General features: G+C 41.2%; 1 protein-coding gene across 1 annotated transcript in view; it reads right to left on the bottom strand.

Annotated features, from left to right (window-relative positions):
• Positions 1 to 17080, bottom strand: part of LOC115127826 (protein kinase C alpha type-like) — a 50911-nt gene extending 33831 nt beyond the window's left edge. Inside the window, 4 exon segments of the mRNA XM_065027107.1 lie at positions 1495 to 1574; positions 1907 to 1938; positions 16847 to 17041; positions 17043 to 17080. Coding sequence (XP_064883179.1) covers positions 1495 to 1574; positions 1907 to 1938; positions 16847 to 17041; positions 17043 to 17080 — 345 coding nt within the window.
• Between the last annotated feature and the right edge of the window lie 3748 nt (positions 17081 to 20828).

Genomic DNA, 20828 nt, shown 5'->3' with positions numbered 1-20828 from the left:
TTCCCATGCCAATAAAGCCCTTGAATTGAATTGAATTGAGAGACATGAGAGGAGTAAGTCATTCAGACAGACAGACAGACATGAGAGTAGTAAGCCATTGAGACAGACAGACAGGAGAGTAGTAAGTCAATGAGACAGACAGACATGAGAGTAGTAAGTCATTGAGACAGACAGACAGACAGACATGAGAGTAGTAAGTCATTGAGACAGATAGACATGAGAGGAGTAAGTCACTGAGACAGACAGACAGGAGAGGAGTAAGTCATTGAGACAGACAGACAGGAGAGTAGTAAGTCAATGAGACAGACAGAGAGAGACATGAGAGGAGTAAGTCATTCAGACAGACAGACATGAGAGTAGTAAGTTATTGAGACAGACAGACAGACAGACAGACAGACAGACAGACAGACAGACAGACAGACAGACAGACAGACAGACAGACAGACAGACAGACAGACATGAGAGTAGTAAGTTATTCAGACAGACAGACAGAGAGTAGTAAGTCATTGAGAGAGGAACATCCTCATGTTTTTGTGTTGTCATAAACAGGGGGAAATGAGGAGAAACGAGGGAGAGTTTGAGAGTGGTATATTCATGGCAACCAATTACATTTCTCTGCTGGGAAGAGATATGTTAGATATGTTAATGGAATGTGTTCCTGGGGAAGCCTGAATCATCTCTATCTGCTTTTCAGCTTATCAGTTTCTTCCCCATCCACATCCCCTTCCTCTCGAACTGTCTGTCTTCCTCTCCTCGCCCTCTCTACTCCCCAAACCCCATCTCACACCCTCTGAGCTTAACTTTGAGAACTCTCCCCACCTCTTTCATTCTCTGCCAACTCTCGCTCTCTCTCCATCAGGCAGTTTCTGAGCCAAGCTCTTCCTCCCAATTCCACCCTGTCAATCGTTCTCCCTCGCATACACACACACATACACTCAATAGTGTGCTCTCTCTCTCTCTCTCTCTCTCTCCCTCTCTCTCTCTGACCTAATTTCTGATCCAGTTTATTTAGCTGGCAGATGAAAGTCTGAAAAAAGACAAACCTCTTTGAAATCCCAAAGAGAGACAGAGAGAGAGAGCAATCTGTTCACCCTCTCTACCTCTGCTCATGTCTCTCAGTCTTCCTCCCCCTCTCAACCTGGATCCCTCACTCCTCCTCCCTCCTCTTTGTTTTATCTTCTCCGTCATTCTCTCTCTTTCTCTTCCTCTCTCTGGATGGATTGGCAAGATAAAGGGAGGAGTGAGGGAGGCCTGAAAAGGGGAAGTGTGGAGTGGAGGGATGAATAGATGGAGAGACGTAAAGATCTATATAAGGATGAATGACAGTAAAGGCGGAGTGGAGGACTGACTGACAGAGGGACAGGTGTGTGTGTGTGTGTGTGTGTGTGTGTGGCTGTGTGGAATGATGGATGGAAGGAAGGAAGGAGGGATGGATATGGGAGGAGGGATGGAAGGTGAGTGTAAAAGCTGGGAGAAGGGGGAAGATTGACTCACTTCTGTAGGAGCAGTGGGGGCTCCAGGACAGGTGAAGGTTACATACTCGTGACATCGCTTGTGGACAGAGAAACTGCACACTGCCACAAAACACAGAGCAGAAAGACACATTACTACATCCAAATCCATTTGATCCCTATAAAAACCTCATCTGATTCCAAGAATAATGTGGACAATGTGTGTGTTCTAGTCTTTGTCAAATAAAAAAACTAACTGCTGAATGTCATTGTGATCACGAATGTTCACTAGGGGTTCAATGTCAAAAACAATCAATCAATACCAAGATAAAATATTCCTTCATCAATGGTATAATTGCTGTTAACGTCTTTGGACAAATGCATTTGTAAAATGTGTTATAAAAAATGGTAATGATCGGCTGATTAATGATAATTTATGATCCAATAATCCTTACCTTGACATTGAAATCCCTGCTTTCCAATTCCCCTGTGTGGAACAAACCACAACACAACACAGAAACCATCACTGATCTTACAAACCACACAACTGAAAGGACTGGCCTGCTCAGTGGAAGATGAGCAGATGGGCCTGAACAGAAAGAGGTGCATCATTTGGTGCAGTGCTGTAACCCACGAATAATCCAATGTTAACAAATCAAGATGGCTATAGCACTTATAGATATGGCTCCTTCTTTCGTTTTATCAAATAACAGCAGCCGACAAGGACGCATCAGCAGAAACCCTCAGAGTTATGGGTTGTTGTGGCAAAAACATGTCCTTGTGACGGCTTTTCTGGAATAAAACAGCAGAAATACAGTGAGAGTCTGAGAGTGAGCTGCAGGACATAGATTACTACACTTACTGTAGTGCTGATCAGGTCAACTAGGAGAGAGAGGGGGGAGTGGGGTTATTGCCTCTCTCTCACACACACCAAACACACATACACCCACTCCTATCCCACTCCTCTCTCCTCCTCCCCCTCTCCCTCCTCCCCCCCTCCTTCTCTTCCTCCCCCTCCTTCTCCTCCTCCTGTTCCTCTTCCTCCCCCTCCTTCTCCTCCTCCTGTTCCACTTCTTCCAGAGTTGCAGTCTTCTGCTTTCCTGTCTCCTTAGATCTTAATTGAATAATTAAAGCTATTGATTGGCTAAAGAGTCCACTCAGCCAGTTTACTGGCTGTGAATCAGCTGCTGATTAAAAGGTAAGCAGCAGAGAGGCGGGAGAACAACACCCTACAGAGAGAGGGCCCTTGAGGATCACCCTGAAGTACCCCCCCCCCAGGTTCATCTCCGATAGTCACAGAGTTCTCCTCTCCTCTCCTCTCCTCTCCTCTCCTCTCCTCTCCTCTCCTCTCCTCTCCTCTCATCTCCTCTCCTCTCCTCTCCTCTCCTCTCCTCTCCTCCTCTCCTCTCCTCTCCTCTCCTCTCCTCTCCTTCATTTGCACTGTCTGACAATGACAGGCTTGTGACCTAGTGAAGGAGGGGAAATGACATCCGTCATATTGGTTTCACCTCTCCAGTGTTTCCATATCAGCACAGATGAAGGAGAGGAGACGAGGAGTGTAAACCACTCTAGGTGGTTCAGTACTATGACAGTTCTTTGTACTGTCCACCAGAGAGTGCCAGAGAGGCAGAGCTACAGTAGACAGGCCAAACAGCACCACCTGATGGTCATAGGATGACAGGACAGAAGACAAGCCAAAAGCATCTATCTGGAGAATCCTATTATATTAGGAAAGTAGGGAAAGGGAAACTGACTACCTAGTCAGTTGTAGAACTGAATGCATTCAACTGAAATGTGTCTTCCTCATTTAACCCAACCCCTCTGAATCAGAATAAAGATACATATCTATTTATTTGGCCATACATCCACCACATATACATGGCTGTCATATGATAATGTGTAGCGATCTATTCCTGTACCAGGGGAAGGGAGAGGAGACCCTGTGAAGTCTCGACAAAGGCCCTGCAGGCAGAATGTTGACAATAGAAAGTCTCCTTTCAATCCCCTGGTGTTTGTTGTCAATACTATACAGCCCTAGAGGATGTGATTTGAACTGTGTAGTACTGATCTCTTTTATCATGTCTATTGTAGGAAACCAGTAGAATCTCCACAGGGAGAGATGCAGAGATGCCTGTAACTCGTGTGGAAGACTGCTGTCTGGAGTGCTATGGTATTTTTGTGATGTGTATTTTTAAACGACCAAACCAAAATCTAAAAGAGCGCTACCATATCTATCTTTCCTCCTTTGTTAAATAATCATACTGTAACTTTGACAGTTATTCACCGAAATGTACTGCAAACTTCCCAGAGGCTGTTGGCTAGAGGAGAGGCCTGCACTCAGCCTACCCTCTCCACCATATGTCCACACACACATCCACGCACAGATTCTACACTGGCCTGCTTTGGGTGTGTCTGCCAGAATGAGCTTACTGTAGGTGATACTGGGCTTCCAACTAGTCTTGGGTCATGTATGGTGGCTGTGTGAGCATGAACACGTGTGTTACTGTGTGTGTTTTGTGTCTGTGTACACAAACTGTCCTGTCTAGTGGCGTGTGTGTGTTTTGTGTCTGTGTACACACACTGTCCTGTCTAGTGGCGTGTGTGTGTTTTGCCAGATGAAGTTGGTGCTGTGGCTGCAGTTTTAGAGCTAGTGGGAAGATTGAAGAGGTGGCCAGTGAACTATTGAGACCTGGAGTGTGTGTAAGTGTGGGTTTCTGCTGATTCATAATGTGATTGTAAGTGTGGGTTTCTGCTGATTCTTAATGTGATTGTAAGTGTGGGTTTCTGCTGATTCATAATGTGATTGTAAGTGTGGGTTTCTGCTGATTCATAATGTGATTGTAAGTTTGGGTTTCTGCTCATTCATAATGTGATTGTAAGTGTGGGTTTCTGCTGATTCATAATGTGATTGTAAGTGTGGGTTTCTGCTGATTCATAATGTGATTGTAAGTGTGGGTTTCTGCTGATTCATAATGTGATTGTAAGTGTGGGTTTCTGCTGATTCATAATGTGATTGTAAGTGTGGGTTTCTGCTGATTCATAATGTGATTGTAAGTGTGGGTTTCTGCAGATTCATAATGTGATTGTAAGTGTGGGTTTCTGCAGATTCATAATGTGATTGTAAGTATGGGTTTCTGCAGATTCATAATGTGATTGTAAGTATGGGTTTCTGCAGATTCATAATGTGATTGTAAGTGTGGGTTTCTGCTGATTCATAATGTGATTGTAAGTATGGGTTTCTGCTGATTCATAATGTGATTGTAAGTGTGGGTTTCTGCTGATTCATAATGTGTGTGTAAGTGTGGGTTTCTGCAGATTCATAATGTGTTTGTAAGTGTGGGTTTCTGCTGATTCATAATGTGATTGTAAGTGTGGGTTTCTGCTGATTCTTAATGTGATTGTAAGTGTGGGTTTCTGCTGATTCATAATGTGATTGTAAGTGTGGGTTTCTGCTGATTCATAATGTGATTGTAAGTTTGGGTTTCTGCTCATTCATAATGTGATTGTAAGTGTGGGTTTCTGCTGATTCATAATGTGATTGTAAGTGTGGGTTTCTGCTGATTCATAATGTGATTGTAAGTGTGGGTTTCTGCTGATTCATAATGTGATTGTAAGTGTGGGTTTCTGCTGATTCATAATGTGATTGTAAGGTGGGTTTCTGCTGATTCATAATGTGATTGTAAGTGTGGGTTTCTGCAGATTCATAATGTGATTGTAAGTGTGGGTTTCTGCAGATTCATAATGTGATTGTAAGTATGGGTTTCTGCAGATTCATAATGTGATTGTAAGTATGGGTTTCTGCAGATTCATAATGTGATTGTAAGTGTGGGTTTCTGCAGATTCATAATGTGATTGTAAGTATGGGTTTCTGCTGATTCATAATGTGATTGTAAGTGTGGGTTTCTGCTGATTCATAATGTGTGTGTAAGTGTGGGTTTCTGCAGATTCATAATGTGTTTGTAAGTGTGGGTTTCTGCTGATTCATAATGTGTTTGTAAGTGTGGGTTTCTGCTGATTCATAGTGTGGGTTTCTGCAGATTCATAATGTGTTTGTAAGTGTGGGTTTCTGCAGATTCATAATGTGTGTGTAAGTGTGGGTTTCTGTTGATTCATAATGTGATTGTAAGTGTGGGTTTCTGCTGATTCATAATGTGATTGTAAGTGTGGGTTTCTGTTGATTCATAATGTGATCGTAAGTGTGGGTTTCTGCAGATTCATAGTGTGTGTGTAAGTGTGGGTTTCTGCTGATTCATAGTGTGTGTGTAAGTGTGGGTTTCTGCAGATTCATAATGTGTTTGTAAGTGTGGGTTTCTGCAGATTCATAATGTGTGTGTAAGTGTGGGTTTCTGTTGATTCATAATGTGATTGTAAGTGTGGGTTTCTGCTGATTCATAATGTTTGTGTAAGTGTGGGTTTTTCTGCTGATTCATAATGTGATTGAAAGTATGGGTTTCTGCTGATTCATAATGTGATTGTAAGTGTGGGTTTCTGTTGATTCATAATGTGATTGTAAGTGTGGGTTTCTGCTGATTCATAATGTGATTGTAAGTGTGGGTTTCTGCTGATTCATAATGTGATTGTAAGTATGGGTTTCTGCAGATTCATAATGTGATTGTAAGTGTGGGTTTCTGCAGATTCATAATGTGATTGTAAGTATGGGTTTCTGCTGATTCATAATGTGATTGTAAGTGTGGGTTTCTGCTGATTCATAATGTGTGTGTAAGTGTGGGTTTCTGCAGATTCATAATGTGTTTGTGGGTTTCTGCTGATTCATAATGTGTGGGTTTCTGCTGATTCATAATGTGTTTGTAAGTGTGGGTTTCTGCTGATTCATAGTGTGTGTGTAAGTGTGGGTTTCTGCAGATTCATAATGTGTTTGTAGTGTGGGTTTCTGCATAATGATTCTGTTGATTCATAATGTGTTGTAAGTGTGGGTTTCTGCTGATTCATAATGTGATTGTAAGTGTGGGTTTCTGCAGATTCATTGTAAGTGTGGGTTTCTGCAGATTCATTGGGTTTCTGCTGATTCATAATGTGTTGTAAGTGTGGGTTTCTGCAGATTCATAATGTGATTCATAATGTGTTGTAAGTGTTTTCTGTGATTGATTCTGCAGATTCAATGTGATTGTAAGTGTGGGTTTCTGCTGATTCATAATGTGATTGTAAGTGTGGGTTTCTGTTGATTCATAATGTGATTGTAAGTGTGGGTTTCTGCTGATTCATAATGTGATTGTATGTGGGTTTCTGCAGATTCATAATGTGATTGTAAGTTGGGTTTCTGCAGATTCATAATGTTGTGTAAGTGTGGGTTTCTGCAGATTGTAAGTGTGGGTTTCTGTTGATTCATAATGTGATTGTAAGTGTGGGTTTCTGCTGATTCATAATGTGATTGTGATTGTAAGTGTGGGTTTCTGCTGATTCATAATGTGATGGGTTTCTGCTGATTCATAATGTGATTGTAAGTGTGGGTTTCTGGTGTTTTCTGCAGATTCATAATGTGATTGTAAGTGTGGGTTTCTGCAGATTCATAATGTGATTGTAAGTGTGGGTTTCTGCAGATTCATAATGTGTGTGTAAGTGTGGGTTTCTGCTGATTCATAATGTGATTGTAAGTGTGGGTTTCTGCTGATTCATAATGTGATTGTAAGTGTGGGTTTCTGCTGATTCATAATGTGATTGAGATTCAGTATGGGTTTCTGCAGATTCATAATGTGATTTTCTGCAGATTCAAATGTGTGTAAGTGTGGGTTTCTGTGATTCATAATGTGATTGTAAGTGTGGGTTTCTGCTGATTCATAATGTTTGTGTAAGTGTGGGTTTCTGCTGATTCATAATGTTTCTGCTGATTCATAATGTGATTGTAAGTGTGGGTTTCTGCAGATTCATAATGTGATTGTAAGTGTGGGTTTCTGCAGATTCATAATGTGATTGTAAGTGGTTTCTGCTGATTCATAATGTGATTGTGTAATTCATAATGTGTGTGTGTAAGTGTGGGTTTCTGCAGATTCATAATGTGTTTGTAAGTGTGGGTTTCTGCTGATTCATAATGTGTTTGTAAGTGTGCTGATTCATAGTGTGGGTTTCTGCAGATTCATAATGTGATTGTAAGTGTGGGTTTCTGTTGATTCATAATGTGATTGTAAGTGTGGGTTTCTGCTGATTCATAATGTGATTTCTGCAGATTCAAATGTGTGGGTTTCTGCTGATTCATAATGTGATTGTAAGTGGGTTTCTGTTGATTCATAATGTGATTGTAAGTGTGGGTTTCTGCAGATTCATAATGTGTGTAAGGTTTCTGCTGATTCATAATGTGATTGTAAGTGTGGGTTTCTGCTGATTCATAATGTGATTGTAAGTGTGTGTGGGTTTCTGCAGATTCATAATGTGATTGTAAGTGTGGGTTTCTGTTGATTCATAATGTGTGTAAGTGTGGGTTTCTGCTGATTCATAATGTGTGTGTAAGTGTGGGTTTCTGCAGATTCATAATGTGATTGTAAGTGTGGGTTTCTGCTGATTCATAATGATTCATAATGTGATTGTAAGTGTGGGTTTCTGCTGATTCATAATGTGATTGTAAGTGTGGGTTTCTGCTGATTCATAATGTGATTGTAAGTGTGGGTTTCTGCAGATTCATAATGTGATTGTAAGTATTTTCTGCAGATTCATAATGTGATTGTAAGTGTGGGTTTCTGCTGATTCATAATGTGTGTGTAAGTGTGGGTTTCTGCTGATTCATAATGTGATTGTAAGTGTGGGTTTCTGCTGATTCATAATGTTTGTGTAAGTGTGGGTTTCTGCAGATTCATAGTGTGTGTGTAAGTGTGGGTTTCTGCAGATTCATAGTGTGTGTGTTTCTGCAAGTGTGGGTTTCTGCTGATTCATAATGTGATTGTAAGTGTGGGGTTTCTGCAGATTCATAATGTGATTGTAAGTGTGGGTTTCTGCAGATTCATAATGTGATTGTAAGTGTGGGTTTCTGCTGATTCATAATGTGATTGTAAGTGTGGGTTTCTGCAGATTCATAATGTGATTGTAAGTATGGGTTTCTGCTGATTCATAATGTGATTGTAAGTATGGGTTTCTGCAGATTCATAATGTGATTGTAAGTGTGGGTTTCTGCTGATTCATAATGTGATTGTAAGTGTGGGTTTCTGTTGATTCATAATGTGATTGTAAGTGTGGGTTTCTGCAGATTCATAGTGTGGGTTTCTGCAGATTCATAATGTGTGTGTAAGTGTGGGTTTCTGCAGATTCATAATGTATTTGTAAGTGTGGGTTTCTGCTGATTCATAATGTTTGTGTAAGTGTGGGTTTCTGCTGATTCATAATGTTTGTGTAAGTGTGGGTTTCTGCTGATTCATAATGTTTGTGTAAGTGTGGGTTTCTGCTGATTCATAATGTTTGTGTAAGTGTGGGTTTCTGCTGATTCATAATGTGTTTGTAAGTGTGGGTTTCTGCTGATTCATAGTGTGTGTGTAAGTGTGGGTTTCTGCAGATTCATAATGTGTTTGTAAGTGTGGGTTTCTGCAGATTCATAATGTGTGTGTAAGTGTGGGTTTCTGTTGATTCATAATGTGATTGTAAGTGTGGGTTTCTGCTGATTCATAATGTGATTGTAAGTGTGGGTTTCTGTTGATTCATAATGTGATCGTAAGTGTGGGTTTCTGCAGATTCATAGTGTGTGTGTAAGTGTGGGTTTCTGCTGATTCATAGTGTGTGTGTAAGTGTGGGTTTCTGTTGATTCATAATGTGATTGTAAGTGTGGGTTTCTGCTGATTCATAATGTTTGTGTAAGTGTGGGTTTCTGCTGATTCATAATGTGTGTGAAAGTATGGGTTTCTGCTGATTCATAATGTGATTGTAAGTGTGGGTTTCTGTTGATTCATAATGTGATTGTAAGTGTGGGTTTCTGCTGATTCATAATGTGATTGTAAGTGTGGGTTTCTGCTGATTCATAATGTGATTGTAAGTATGGGTTTCTGCAGATTCATAATGTGATTGTAAGTGTGGGTTTCCGCAGATTCATAATGTGATTGTAAGTATGGGTTTCTGCTGATTCATAATGTGATTGTAAGTGTGGGTTTCTGCTGATTCATAATGTGTTGTAAGTGTGGGTTTCTGCAGATTCATAATGTGTTTGTAAGTGTGGGTTTCTGCTGATTCATAATGTGTTTGTAAGTGTGGGTTTCTGCTGATTCATAGTGTGTGTGTAAGTGTGGGTTTCTGCAGATTCATAATGTGTTTGTAAGTGTGGGTTTCTGCAGATTCATAATGTGTGTGTAAGTGTGGGTTTCTGTTGATTCATAATGTGATTGTAAGTGTGGGTTTCTGCTGATTCATAATGTGATTGTAAGTGTGGGTTTCTGTTGATTCATAATGTGATTGTAAGTGTGGGTTTCTGCAGATTCATAGTGTGGGTTTCTGCAGATTCATAATGTGTTTGTAAGTGTGGGTTTCTGCAGATTCATAATGTGTGTGTAAGTGTGGGTTTCTGTTGATTCATAATGTTTGTGTAAGTGTGGGTTTCTGCTGATTCATAATGTGTGTGAAAGTATGGGTTTCTGCTGATTCATAATGTGATTGTAAGTGTGGGTTTCTGTTGATTCATAATGTGATTGTAAGTGTGGGTTTCTGCTGATTCATAATGTGATTGTAAGTGTGGGTTTCTGCTGATTCATAATGTGATTGTAAGTGTGGGTTTCTGCAGATTCATAATGTGATTGTAAGTATGGGTTTCTGCTGATTCATAATGTGATTGTAAGTATGGGTTTCTGCAGATTCATAATGTGATTGTAAGTGTGGGTTTCTGCTGATTCATAGTGTGTGTGTAAGTGTGGGTTTCTGCAGATTCATAATGTGTTTGTAAGTGTGGGTTTCTGCAGATTCATAATGTGTGTGTAAGTGTGGGTTTCTGTTGATTCATAATGTGATTGTAAGTGTGGGTTTCTGCTGATTCATAATGTGATTGTAAGTGTGGGTTTCTGTTGATTCATAATGTGATTGTAAGTGTGGGTTTCTGCAGATTCATAGTGTGGGTTTCTGCAGATTCATAATGTGTTTGTAAGTGTGGGTTTCTGCAGATTCATAATGTGTGTGTAAGTGTGGGTTTCTGTTGATTCATAATGTGATTGTAAGTGTGGGTTTCTGCTGATTCATAATGTTTGTGTAAGTGTGGGTTTCTGCTGATTCATAATGTGTGTGAAAGTATGGGTTTCTGCTGATTCATAATGTGATTGTAAGTGTGGGTTTCTGTTGATTCATAATGTGATTGTAAGTGTGGGTTTCTGCTGATTCATAATGTGATTGTAAGTGTGGGTTTCTGTTGATTCATAATGTGATTGTAAGTGTGGGTTTCTGCAGATTCATAGTGTGGGTTTCTGCAGATTCATAATGTGTTTGTAAGTGTGGGTTTCTGCAGATTCATAATGTGTGTGTAAGTGTGGGTTTCTGTTGATTCATAATGTGATTGTAAGTGTGGGTTTCTGCTGATTCATAATGTTTGTGTAAGTGTGGGTTTCTGCTGATTCATAATGTGTGTGAAAGTATGGGTTTCTGCTGATTCATAATGTGATTGTAAGTGTGGGTTTCTGTTGATTCATAATGTGATTGTAAGTGTGGGTTTCTGCTGATTCAAAATGTGATTGTAAGTGTGGGTTTCTGCTGATTCATAATGTGATTGTAAGTGTGGGTTTCTGCAGATTCATAATGTGATTGTAAGTATGGGTTTCTGCTGATTCATAATGTGATTGTAAGTATGGGTTTCTGCAGATTCATAATGTGATTGTAAGTGTGGGTTTCTGCTGATTCATAATGTGATTGTAAGTGTGGGTTTCTGTTGATTCATAATGTGATTGTAAGTGTGGGTTTCTGCAGATTCATAGTGTGGGTTTCTGCAGATTCATAATGTGTGTGTAAGTGTGGGTTTCTGTTGATTCATAATGTGATTGTAAGTGTGGGTTTCTGCTGATTCATAATGTTTGTGTAAGTGTGGGTTTCTGCTGATTCATAATGTGTGTGAAAGTATGGGTTTCTGCTGATTCATAATGTGATTGTAAGTGTGGGTTTCTGTTGATTCATAATGTGATTGTAAGTGTGGGTTTCTGCTGATTCATAATGTGATTGTAAGTGTGGGTTTCTGCTGATTCATAATGTGATTGTAAGTGTGGGTTTCTGTTGATTCATAATGTGATTGTAAGTGTGGGTTTCTGCAGATTCATAGTGTGGGTTTCTGCAGATTCATAATGTGATTGTAAGTGTGGGTTTCTGTTGATTCATAATGTGTGTGTAAGTGTGGGTTTCTGCTGATTCATAATGTGTGTGTAAGTGTGGGTTTCTGCAGATTCATAATGTGATTGTAAGTGTGGGTTTCTGCTGATTCATAATGTTTGTGTAAGTGTGGGTTTCTGCTGATTCATAATGTGATTGTAAGTGTGGGTTTCTGCTGATTCATAATGTGATTGTAAGTGTGGGTTTCTGCTGATTCATAATGTGATTGTAAGTGTGGGTTTCTGCAGATTCATAATGTGATTGTAAGTATGGGTTTCTGCAGATTCATAATGTGATTGTAAGTGTGGGTTTCTGCTGATTCATAATGTGTGTGTAAGTGTGGGTTTCTGCTGATTCATAATGTGATTGTAAGTGTGGGTTTCTGCTGATTCATAATGTTTGTGTTAGTGTGGGTTTCTGCAGATTCATAGTGTGTGTGTAAGTGTGGGTTTCTGCAGATTCATAGTGTGTGTGTAAGTGTGGGTTTCTGCTGATTCATAATGTGATTGTAAGTGTGGGTTTCTGCAGATTCATAATGTGATTGTAAGTGTGGGTTTCTGCAGATTCATAATGTGATTGTAAGTGTGGGTTTCTGCTGATTCATAATGTGATTGTAAGTGTGGGTTTCTGCAGATTCATAATGTGATTGTAAGTATGGGTTTCTGCTGATTCATAATGTGATTGTAAGTATGGGTTTCTGCAGATTCATAATGTGATTGTAAGTGTGGGTTTCTGCTGATTCATAATGTGATTGTAAGTGTGGGTTTCTGTTGATTCATAATGTGATTGTAAGTGTGGGTTTCTGCAGATTCATAGTGTGGGTTTCTGCAGATTCATAATGTGTGTGTAAGTGTGGGTTTCTGTTGATTCATAATGTGATTGTAAGTGTGGGTTTCTGCTGATTCATAATGTTTGTGTAAGTGTGGGTTTCTGCTGATTCATAATGTGTGTGAAAGTATGGGTTTCTGCTGATTCATAATGTGATTGTAAGTGTGGGTTTCTGTTGATTCATAATGTGATTGTAAGTGTGGGTTTCTGCTGATTCATAATGTGATTGTAAGTGTGGGTTTCTGCTGATTCATAATGTGATTGTAAGTGTGGGTTTCTGTTGATTCATAATGTGATTGTAAGTGTGGGTTTCTGCAGATTCATAGTGTGGGTTTCTGCAGATTCATAATGTGATTGTAAGTGTGGGTTTCTGTTGATTCATAATGTGTGTGTAAGTGTGGGTTTCTGCTCATTCATAATGTGTGTGTAAGTGTGGGTTTCTGCAGATTCATAATGTATTTGTAAGTGTGGGTTTCTGCTGATTCATAATGTTTGTGTAAGTGTGGGTTTCTGCTGATTCATAATGTGATTGTAAGTGTGGGTTTCTGCTGATTCATAATGTGATTGTAAGTGTGGGTTTCTGCAGATTCATAATGTGATTGTAAGTATGGGTTTCTGCTGATTCATAATGTGATTGTAAGTATGGGTTTCTGCAGATTCATAATGTGATTGTAAGTGTGGGTTTCTGCTGATTCATAATGTGATTGTAAGTGTGGGTTTCTGTTGATTCATAATGTGATTGTAAGTGTGGGTTTCTGCAGATTCATAGTGTGGGTTTCTGCAGATTCATAATGTGTGTGTAAGTGTGGGTTTCTGTTGATTCATAATGTGATTGTAAGTGTGGGTTTCTGCTGATTCATAATGTTTGTGTAAGTGTGGGTTTCTGCTGATTCATAATGTGTGTGAAAGTATGGGTTTCTGCTGATTCATAATGTGATTGTAAGTGTGGGTTTCTGTTGATTCATAATGTGATTGTAAGTGTGGGTTTCTGCTGATTCATAATGTGATTGTAAGTGTGGGTTTCTGCTGATTCATAATGTGATTGTAAGTGTGGGTTTCTGTTGATTCATAATGTGATTGTAAGTGTGGGTTTCTGCAGATTCATAGTGTGGGTTTCTGCAGATTCATAATGTGATTGTAAGTGTGGGTTTCTGTTGATTCATAATGTGTGTGTAAGTGTGGGTTTCTGCTGATTCATAATGTGTGTGTAAGTGTGGGTTTCTGCAGATTCATAATGTGATTGTAAGTGTGGGTTTCTGCTGATTCATAATGTTTGTGTAAGTGTGGGTTTCTGCTGATTCATAATGTGATTGTAAGTGTGGGTTTCTGCTGATTCATAATGTGATTGTAAGTGTGGGTTTCTGCTGATTCATAATGTGATTGTAAGTGTGGATTTCTGCAGATTCATAATGTGATTGTAAGTATGGGTTTCTGCAGATTCATAATGTGATTGTAAGTGTGGGTTTCTGCTGATTCATAATGTGTGTGTAAGTGTGGGTTTCTGCTGATTCATAATGTGATTGTAAGTGTGGGTTTCTGCTGATTCATAATGTTTGTGTAAGTGTGGGTTTCTGCAGATTCATAGTGTGTGTGTAAGTGTGGGTTTCTGCAGATTCATAGTGTGTGTGTAAGTGTGGGTTTCTGCTGATTCATAATGTGATTGTAAGTGTGGGTTTCTGCAGATTCATAATGTGATTGTAAGTGTGGGTTTCTGCAGATTCATAATGTGTTTGTAAGTGTGGGTTTCTGCTGATTCATAATGTGATTGTAAGTGTGGGTTTCTGTTGATTCATAATGTGATTGTAAGTGTGGGTTTCTGCAGATTCATAGTGTGGGTTTCTGCAGATTCATAATGTGTGTGTAAGTGTGGGTTTCTGTTGATTCATAATGTGATTGTAAGTGTGGGTTTCTGCTGATTCATAATGTTTGTGTAAGTGTGGGTTTCTGCTGATTCATAATGTGTGTGAAAGTATGGGTTTCTGCTGATTCATAATGTGATTGTAAGTGTGGGTTTCTGTTGATTCATAATGTGATTGTAAGTGTGGGTTTCTGCTGATTCATAATGTGATTGTAAGTGTGGGTTTCTGCTGATTCATAATGTGATTGTAAGTGTGGGTTTCTGTTGATTCATAATGTGATTGTAAGTGTGGGTTTCTGCAGATTCATAGTGTGGGTTTCTGCAGATTCATAATGTGATTGTAAGTGTGGGTTTCTGTTGATTCATAATGTGTGTGTAAGTGTGGGTTTCTGCTGATTCATAATGTGTGTGTAAGTGTGGGTTTCTGCAGATTCATAATGTATTTGTAAGTGTGGGTTTCTGCTGATTCATAATGTTTGTGTAAGTGTGGGTTTCTGCTGATTCATAATGTGATTGTAAGTGTGGGTTTCTGCTGATTCATAATGTGATTGTAAGTGTGGGTTTCTGCAGATTCATAATGTGATTGTAAGTGTGGGTTTCTGCAGATTCATAATGTGATTGTAAGTATGGGTTTCTGCAGATTCATAATGTGATTGTAAGTGTGGGTTTCTGCTGATTCATAATGTGTGTGTAAGTGTGGGTTTCTGCTGATTCATAATGTGATTGTAAGTGTGGGTTTCTGCTGATTCATAATGTTTGTGTAAGTGTGGGTTTCTGCAGATTCATAATGTGATTGTAAGTGTGGGTTTCTGCTGATTCATAATGTGATTGTAAGTGTGGGTTTCTGCTGATTCATAATGTGATTGTAAGTGTGGGTTTCTGCAGATTCATAATGTGATTGTAAGTGTGGGTTTCTGCTGATTCATAATGTGATTGTAAGTGTGGGTTTCTGTTGATTCATAATGTGATTGTAAGTGTGGGTTTCTGCAGATTCATAGTGTGGGTTTCTGCAGATTCATAATGTGTGTGTAAGTGTGGGTTTCTGTTGATTCATAATGTGATTGTAAGTGTGGGTTTCTGCTGATTCATAATGTTTGTGTAAGTGTGGGTTTCTGCTGATTCATAATGTGTGTGAAAGTATGGGTTTCTGCTGATTCATAATGTGATTGTAAGTGTGGGTTTCTGTTGATTCATAATGTGATTGTAAGTGTGGGTTTCTGCTGATTCATAATGTGATTGTAAGTGTGGGTTTCTGCTGATTCATAATGTGATTGTAAGTGTGGGTTTCTGTTGATTCATAATGTGATTGTAAGTGTGGGTTTCTGCAGATTCATAGTGTGGGTTTCTGCAGATTCATAATGTGATTGTAAGTGTGGGTTTCTGTTGATTCATAATGTGTGTGTGAGTGTGGGTTTCTGCTGATTCATAATGTGTGTGTAAGTGTGGGTTTCTGCAGATTCATAATGTGATTGTAAGTGTGGGTTTCTGCTGATTCATAATGTTTGTGTAAGTGTGGGTTTCTGCTGATTCATAATGTGATTGTAAGTGTGGGTTTCTGCTGATTCATAATGTGATTGTAAGTGTGGGTTTCTGCTGATTCATAATGTGATTGTAAGTGTGGGTTTCTGCAGATTCATAATGTGATTGTAAGTATGGGTTTCTGCAGATTCATAATGTGATTGTAAGTGTGGGTTTCTGCTGATTCATAATGTGTGTGTAAGTGTGGGTTTCTGCTGATTCATAATGTGATTGTAAGTGTGGGTTTCTGCTGATTCATAATGTTTGTGTAAGTGTGGGTTTCTGCAGATTCATAGTGTGTGTGTAAGTGTGGGTTTCTGCAGATTCATAGTGTGTGTGTAAGTGTGGGTTTCTGCTGATTCATAATGTGATTGTAAGTGTGGGTTTCTGCAGATTCATAATGTGATTGTAAGTGTGGGTTTCTGCAGATTCATAATGTGATTGTAAGTGTGGGTTTCTGCAGATTCATAATGTGTGTGTAAGTATGGGTTTCTGCTGATTCATAATGTGTGTGTAAGTGTGGGTTTCTGTTGATTCATAATGTGTGTGTAAGTGTGGGTTTCTGTTGATTCATAATGTGATTGTAAGTGTGGGTTTCTGCTGATTCATAATGTGATTGTAAGTGTGGGTTTCTGCAGATTCATAATGTGTGTGTAAGTATGGGTTTCTGCTGATTCATAATGTGTTTGTAAGTGTGGGTTTCTGCAGATTCATAATGTGTGTGTGTGTGTGTGAGTGTGGGTTACCAGGTGAAGGCTGTGCAGGGGCTGCAGTTTGTGGGATGTTTGCAGAGGCGAGCTGGGAACTAGTGAAGCATGTTTTCTGTTGTGTGTATTTAGCTGTGTGTGTATTTAGCTGTGTGTGTGTATTTAGCTGTGTATGTGTATTTCGCCTTGTGTGTGTATTTCGCTGTGTGTGTATTTACCAGATGAAGTCAGTGCAGTGGCTGCAGAAGGTGGGCTGTTTGAAGAAGCGAGCGGTGAACTGGTGGTCCTTGACCTCGATGATCCTCTTGTGTTTCAGCGCCCCCTTCCTCTGGAACACTGGCACCCTGGGAGGGGGGGTGAGGGGGGAGGGCAGGGGAGAGGCCCCAGGGGTGGCCACGGGGAGGTCAGGGTCAGGGGGAGAGGGAAGGGGACGGGGACACGGGAGTAGACATGCTGCCTGGAGGGATGGGAGGAGAGGGGAAAGGAGAGGTGATGGAGAGGAGGGATGGGAGGAGAGGGGAAAGGAGAGGTGATGGAGAGGAGGGATGGGAGGAGAAGGGAAAGGAGAAGTGATGGAGAGGAGGGATGGGAGGAGAGGAGAAAGGAGAGGTGATGGAGAGGAGGGATGGGAGGAGAGGGGAAAGGAGAGGTGATGGAGAGGAGGGATGGGAGGAGAGGGGAAAGGAGAGGTGATGGAGAGGAGGGATGGGAGGAGAGGGGAAAGGAGAGGTGATGGAGAGGAGGGATGGGAGGAGAGGGGAAAGGAGAGGTGATGGAGAGGAGGGATGGGAGGAGAGGGAAAGGAGAGGTGATGGAGAGGAGGGATGGGAGGAGAGGGGAAAGGTGAGGTGATGGAGAGGAGGGATGGGAGGAGAGGGGAAAGGAGAGGTGATGGAGAGGAGGGATGGGAGGAGAGGGGAAAGGAGAGGTGATGGAGAGGAGGGATGGGAGGAGAGGGGAAAGGAGAGGTGATGGAGAGGAGGGATGGGAGGAGAGGGGAAAGGAGAGGTGATGGAGAGGAGGGATGGGAGGAGAGGGGAAAGGAGAGGTGATGGAGAGGAGGGATGGGAGGAGAGGGGAAAGGAGAGGTGATGAGAGGAGGGATGGGAGGAGAGGGGAAAGGAGAGGTGATGGAGAGGAGGGATGGGAGGAGAGGGGAAAGGAGAGGTGATGGAGAGGAGGGATGGGAGGAGAGGGGAAAGAGGGAGAGAGAGGATGGTAGAGGACAGATGGAGATGAGATGGGTGGATAGTAGTAAGAGAGAGAGAGAGAGAGAGAGAGAGAGAGAGAGAGAGAGAGAGAGAGAGAGAATAAAAGGACCCAGACAGGGGACAGAGGGATGAGCAGAGGGAGAGGGAGGGAGAGAGAATGTATAAAAAGGAGAGAGGTTAATTCACACATTGAGACAGAGCTCTCCTCAGAGACCCAGAGACACAGAACGATTAGTGAAATTCACACTGTGTCCCACATATGTCCCACTTCATACTCGCTCGCTTTCTCTCTCTCACTCCATCTATCCTCATCGCCACGCCATGCCAACCTCCCACTTTCCCCTGACAACCAAACACCCTGAGTTGTCCTGACAACCAAACACCCTTATCACATGTCAACTGCACCTCCTGTTGCACCACCCCACACTACTCCAATATTAGAACTGGTACCCTCTCTGTCCTTGTCTCCTTCCTCTTTGTCCTGATTTGATATTGTGTTCATTTCTCCATAAAAGTTTGGACTGTATTCTCATGCACAGTCTATATGAGTCAAAAGTGAGGAAATGTGAAATATTTAACTGAGAGAAGAGGAGTAGCAGACTGCTTAATGATAAATGAAACCACAACAGAGATTGAATGAATAAGTAAATAAGCCGAGAGCGTACAGCATAGCAAACAGGACCTGTTGAAATGATTATGGCACACCGGAAGATGGAGGAAATCGATCCAATGGGTGAATACCAGAGACAGGGAGGGCTGAAAGAACACAGAAACAGAACAAACTAATACAAGAAAAAAAGGAAATCCTCAACAAATAAGGAACAGAGTGGAAAGCTGCATGGAGATAGAAGTGGAAGGAGAGAGGGAGAAACAAAGAGAAAGAGAGAGACATTACCTGTATTTGTGGTTGTTTGGGCTGACAGACTTGATCAAAGAGCAGGCTTCTCCTCTTCCTCTCCCCCTCTCTTTATCTCTCCTCCTTTGATAGGCAGCCTGCTATCGCTCTGAACCTGTCGCTGGTCACGTCAAAAAAGAAAAAGTGAAGGAAAGAGAGAGAGAGAGAAAGGCAAGTGGTGGCAGGGAGAAAGAGCTGGGAGGAAGAGCTGGGACGAAGAGCTGGGAAAAAGAGCTGCCTACAAAAAAAGAGCAAGTAACAAGGGATGAGATTGAAGCTTTCCAAGAACGAGAGAAGACAGAGGAGGAGTGGACTGCTATGTATCCGTTAAGGTAACCCACACAGGGTGAAGAGGGAGAAGAGATGGAGAGATGGAAATCTCTTTTCAAGATTCATTCTGTTTTACCAAGAGGAAGACGGGATAGGAGAGAGAGAGAGGAAAGAAAGAGAGGGAGGGAGGGAGGGGGAGGGAGGGAGGGAGGGAGGAATAGGCAGCAATTCATTTTGAAATCTGGGTTACATCTCTCTGGAGAGAGACAAAGCGAGAGAGCAAGTGATGGAGGGAGAAGAAGGGGGGCCATTTTGCCACCATCACTATGGACTAACACCGACCAACAGTCTAACACTTCTCACAGTGACAGACTGATAGAGAGGAAGGAGTAAGACAGAAGGATGCTCTTGATAGATCAGTGTCTCTAAACAACACCAGTCTATCAAGGGTTAATCATCAATATCCTGGTACACAATCTGTTGCCTTACAACTAGCTGACAGGAGTGTTGGCAGTAATGGTTGGACCATATTCAGAACAGCCTGTGGAAGGATCAAGGCCCATAGAGATAGGAAACAGTACTGTTATTCCAGTGGAATGGAGATAGGAAACAGTACTGTTATTCCAGTGGAATGGAGATGGGGAATAGTACTGTTATTCCAGTGGAATTGAGATAGGAAACAGTAATGTTATTCCAGTGGAATGGAGATGGGGAATAGTACTGTTATTCCAGTGGAATTGAGATGGGGAATAGTACTGTTATTCAGTGGAATGGAGATGGGGAATAGTACTGTTATTCCAGTGGAATTGAGATGGGGAATAGTACTGTTATTCAGTGGAATGGAGATAGGGAACAGTACTGTTATTCAGTGGAATGGAGATGGGGAATAGTACTGTTATTCAGTGGAATGGAGATAGGGAACAGTACTGTTATTCAGTGGAATGGAGATGGGGAATAGTACTGTTATTCAGTGGAATGGAGATAGGGAACAGTACTGTTATTCAGTGGAATGGAGATGGGGAATAGTACTGTTATTCAGTGGAATGGAGATAGGGAACAGTACTGTTATTCAGTGGAATGGAGATGGAGAATAGTACTGTTATTCAGTGGAATGGAGATGGGGAACAGTACTGTTATTCAGTGGAATGGAGATGGGGAACAGTACTGTTATTCAGTGGAATGGAGATAGGGAACATGGGTCTATGTACAACCAGTGGTGGTTATCATTAGTCATCTCTGGTGGCAAGTGGTAGATGGAGTGAACCATCGCCTTAATACTCTAGTCCCTCTGTACCTCAATCCAGGTCACACTGAGGCTCATGGGTAATGCAGTTTCTCAGAGAGGGGCGTCTGGTGTTATTTCGACTCTCCTCACATGGTGAGAAAGGTTTTTAATTGAATACAAGCAGACACACACACAGAATGTTTACGACCTCATATGAGACAGTAGTAAAAATACACCATGTTAACACTGACATCGAACAGAGAGAGGGAGAAGGATGGACAGCATGAGAGAGAAAAAAGAGAGAGAGTGGTCGAGATAGAGATATACTGTACAGGCAGGGGATGAGGTGATGAGAGAGAAAGAAATGGGCTGATGGAGAGGGATGGAGAGATGGAGAGAGGGATCGAAGGGTTGAAGGTCTAATGAACAAAAATGTAGGTTGTTAGTCTCCTGATGAAGACACCGCCACACCTCCATTAATTAACTATTATAATTAGCAAGATTGTTAGAGAGCAAAATGGTGTCAGCGAGCAAGATAAGAGTGTGGTTTGTGTGCGTGTGTGTGTGTGCGTGTGTGTGTTATCTCCACATGATACATG

Source organism: Oncorhynchus nerka, linkage group LG14 (assembly GCF_034236695.1).
Source record: "Oncorhynchus nerka isolate Pitt River linkage group LG14, Oner_Uvic_2.0, whole genome shotgun sequence".
NCBI classification, from domain to species: domain Eukaryota; kingdom Metazoa; phylum Chordata; class Actinopteri; order Salmoniformes; family Salmonidae; genus Oncorhynchus; species Oncorhynchus nerka.
Note: the sequence above shows the minus strand (reverse complement) of the source record. Positions and strands in the feature narration are given on the sequence as shown.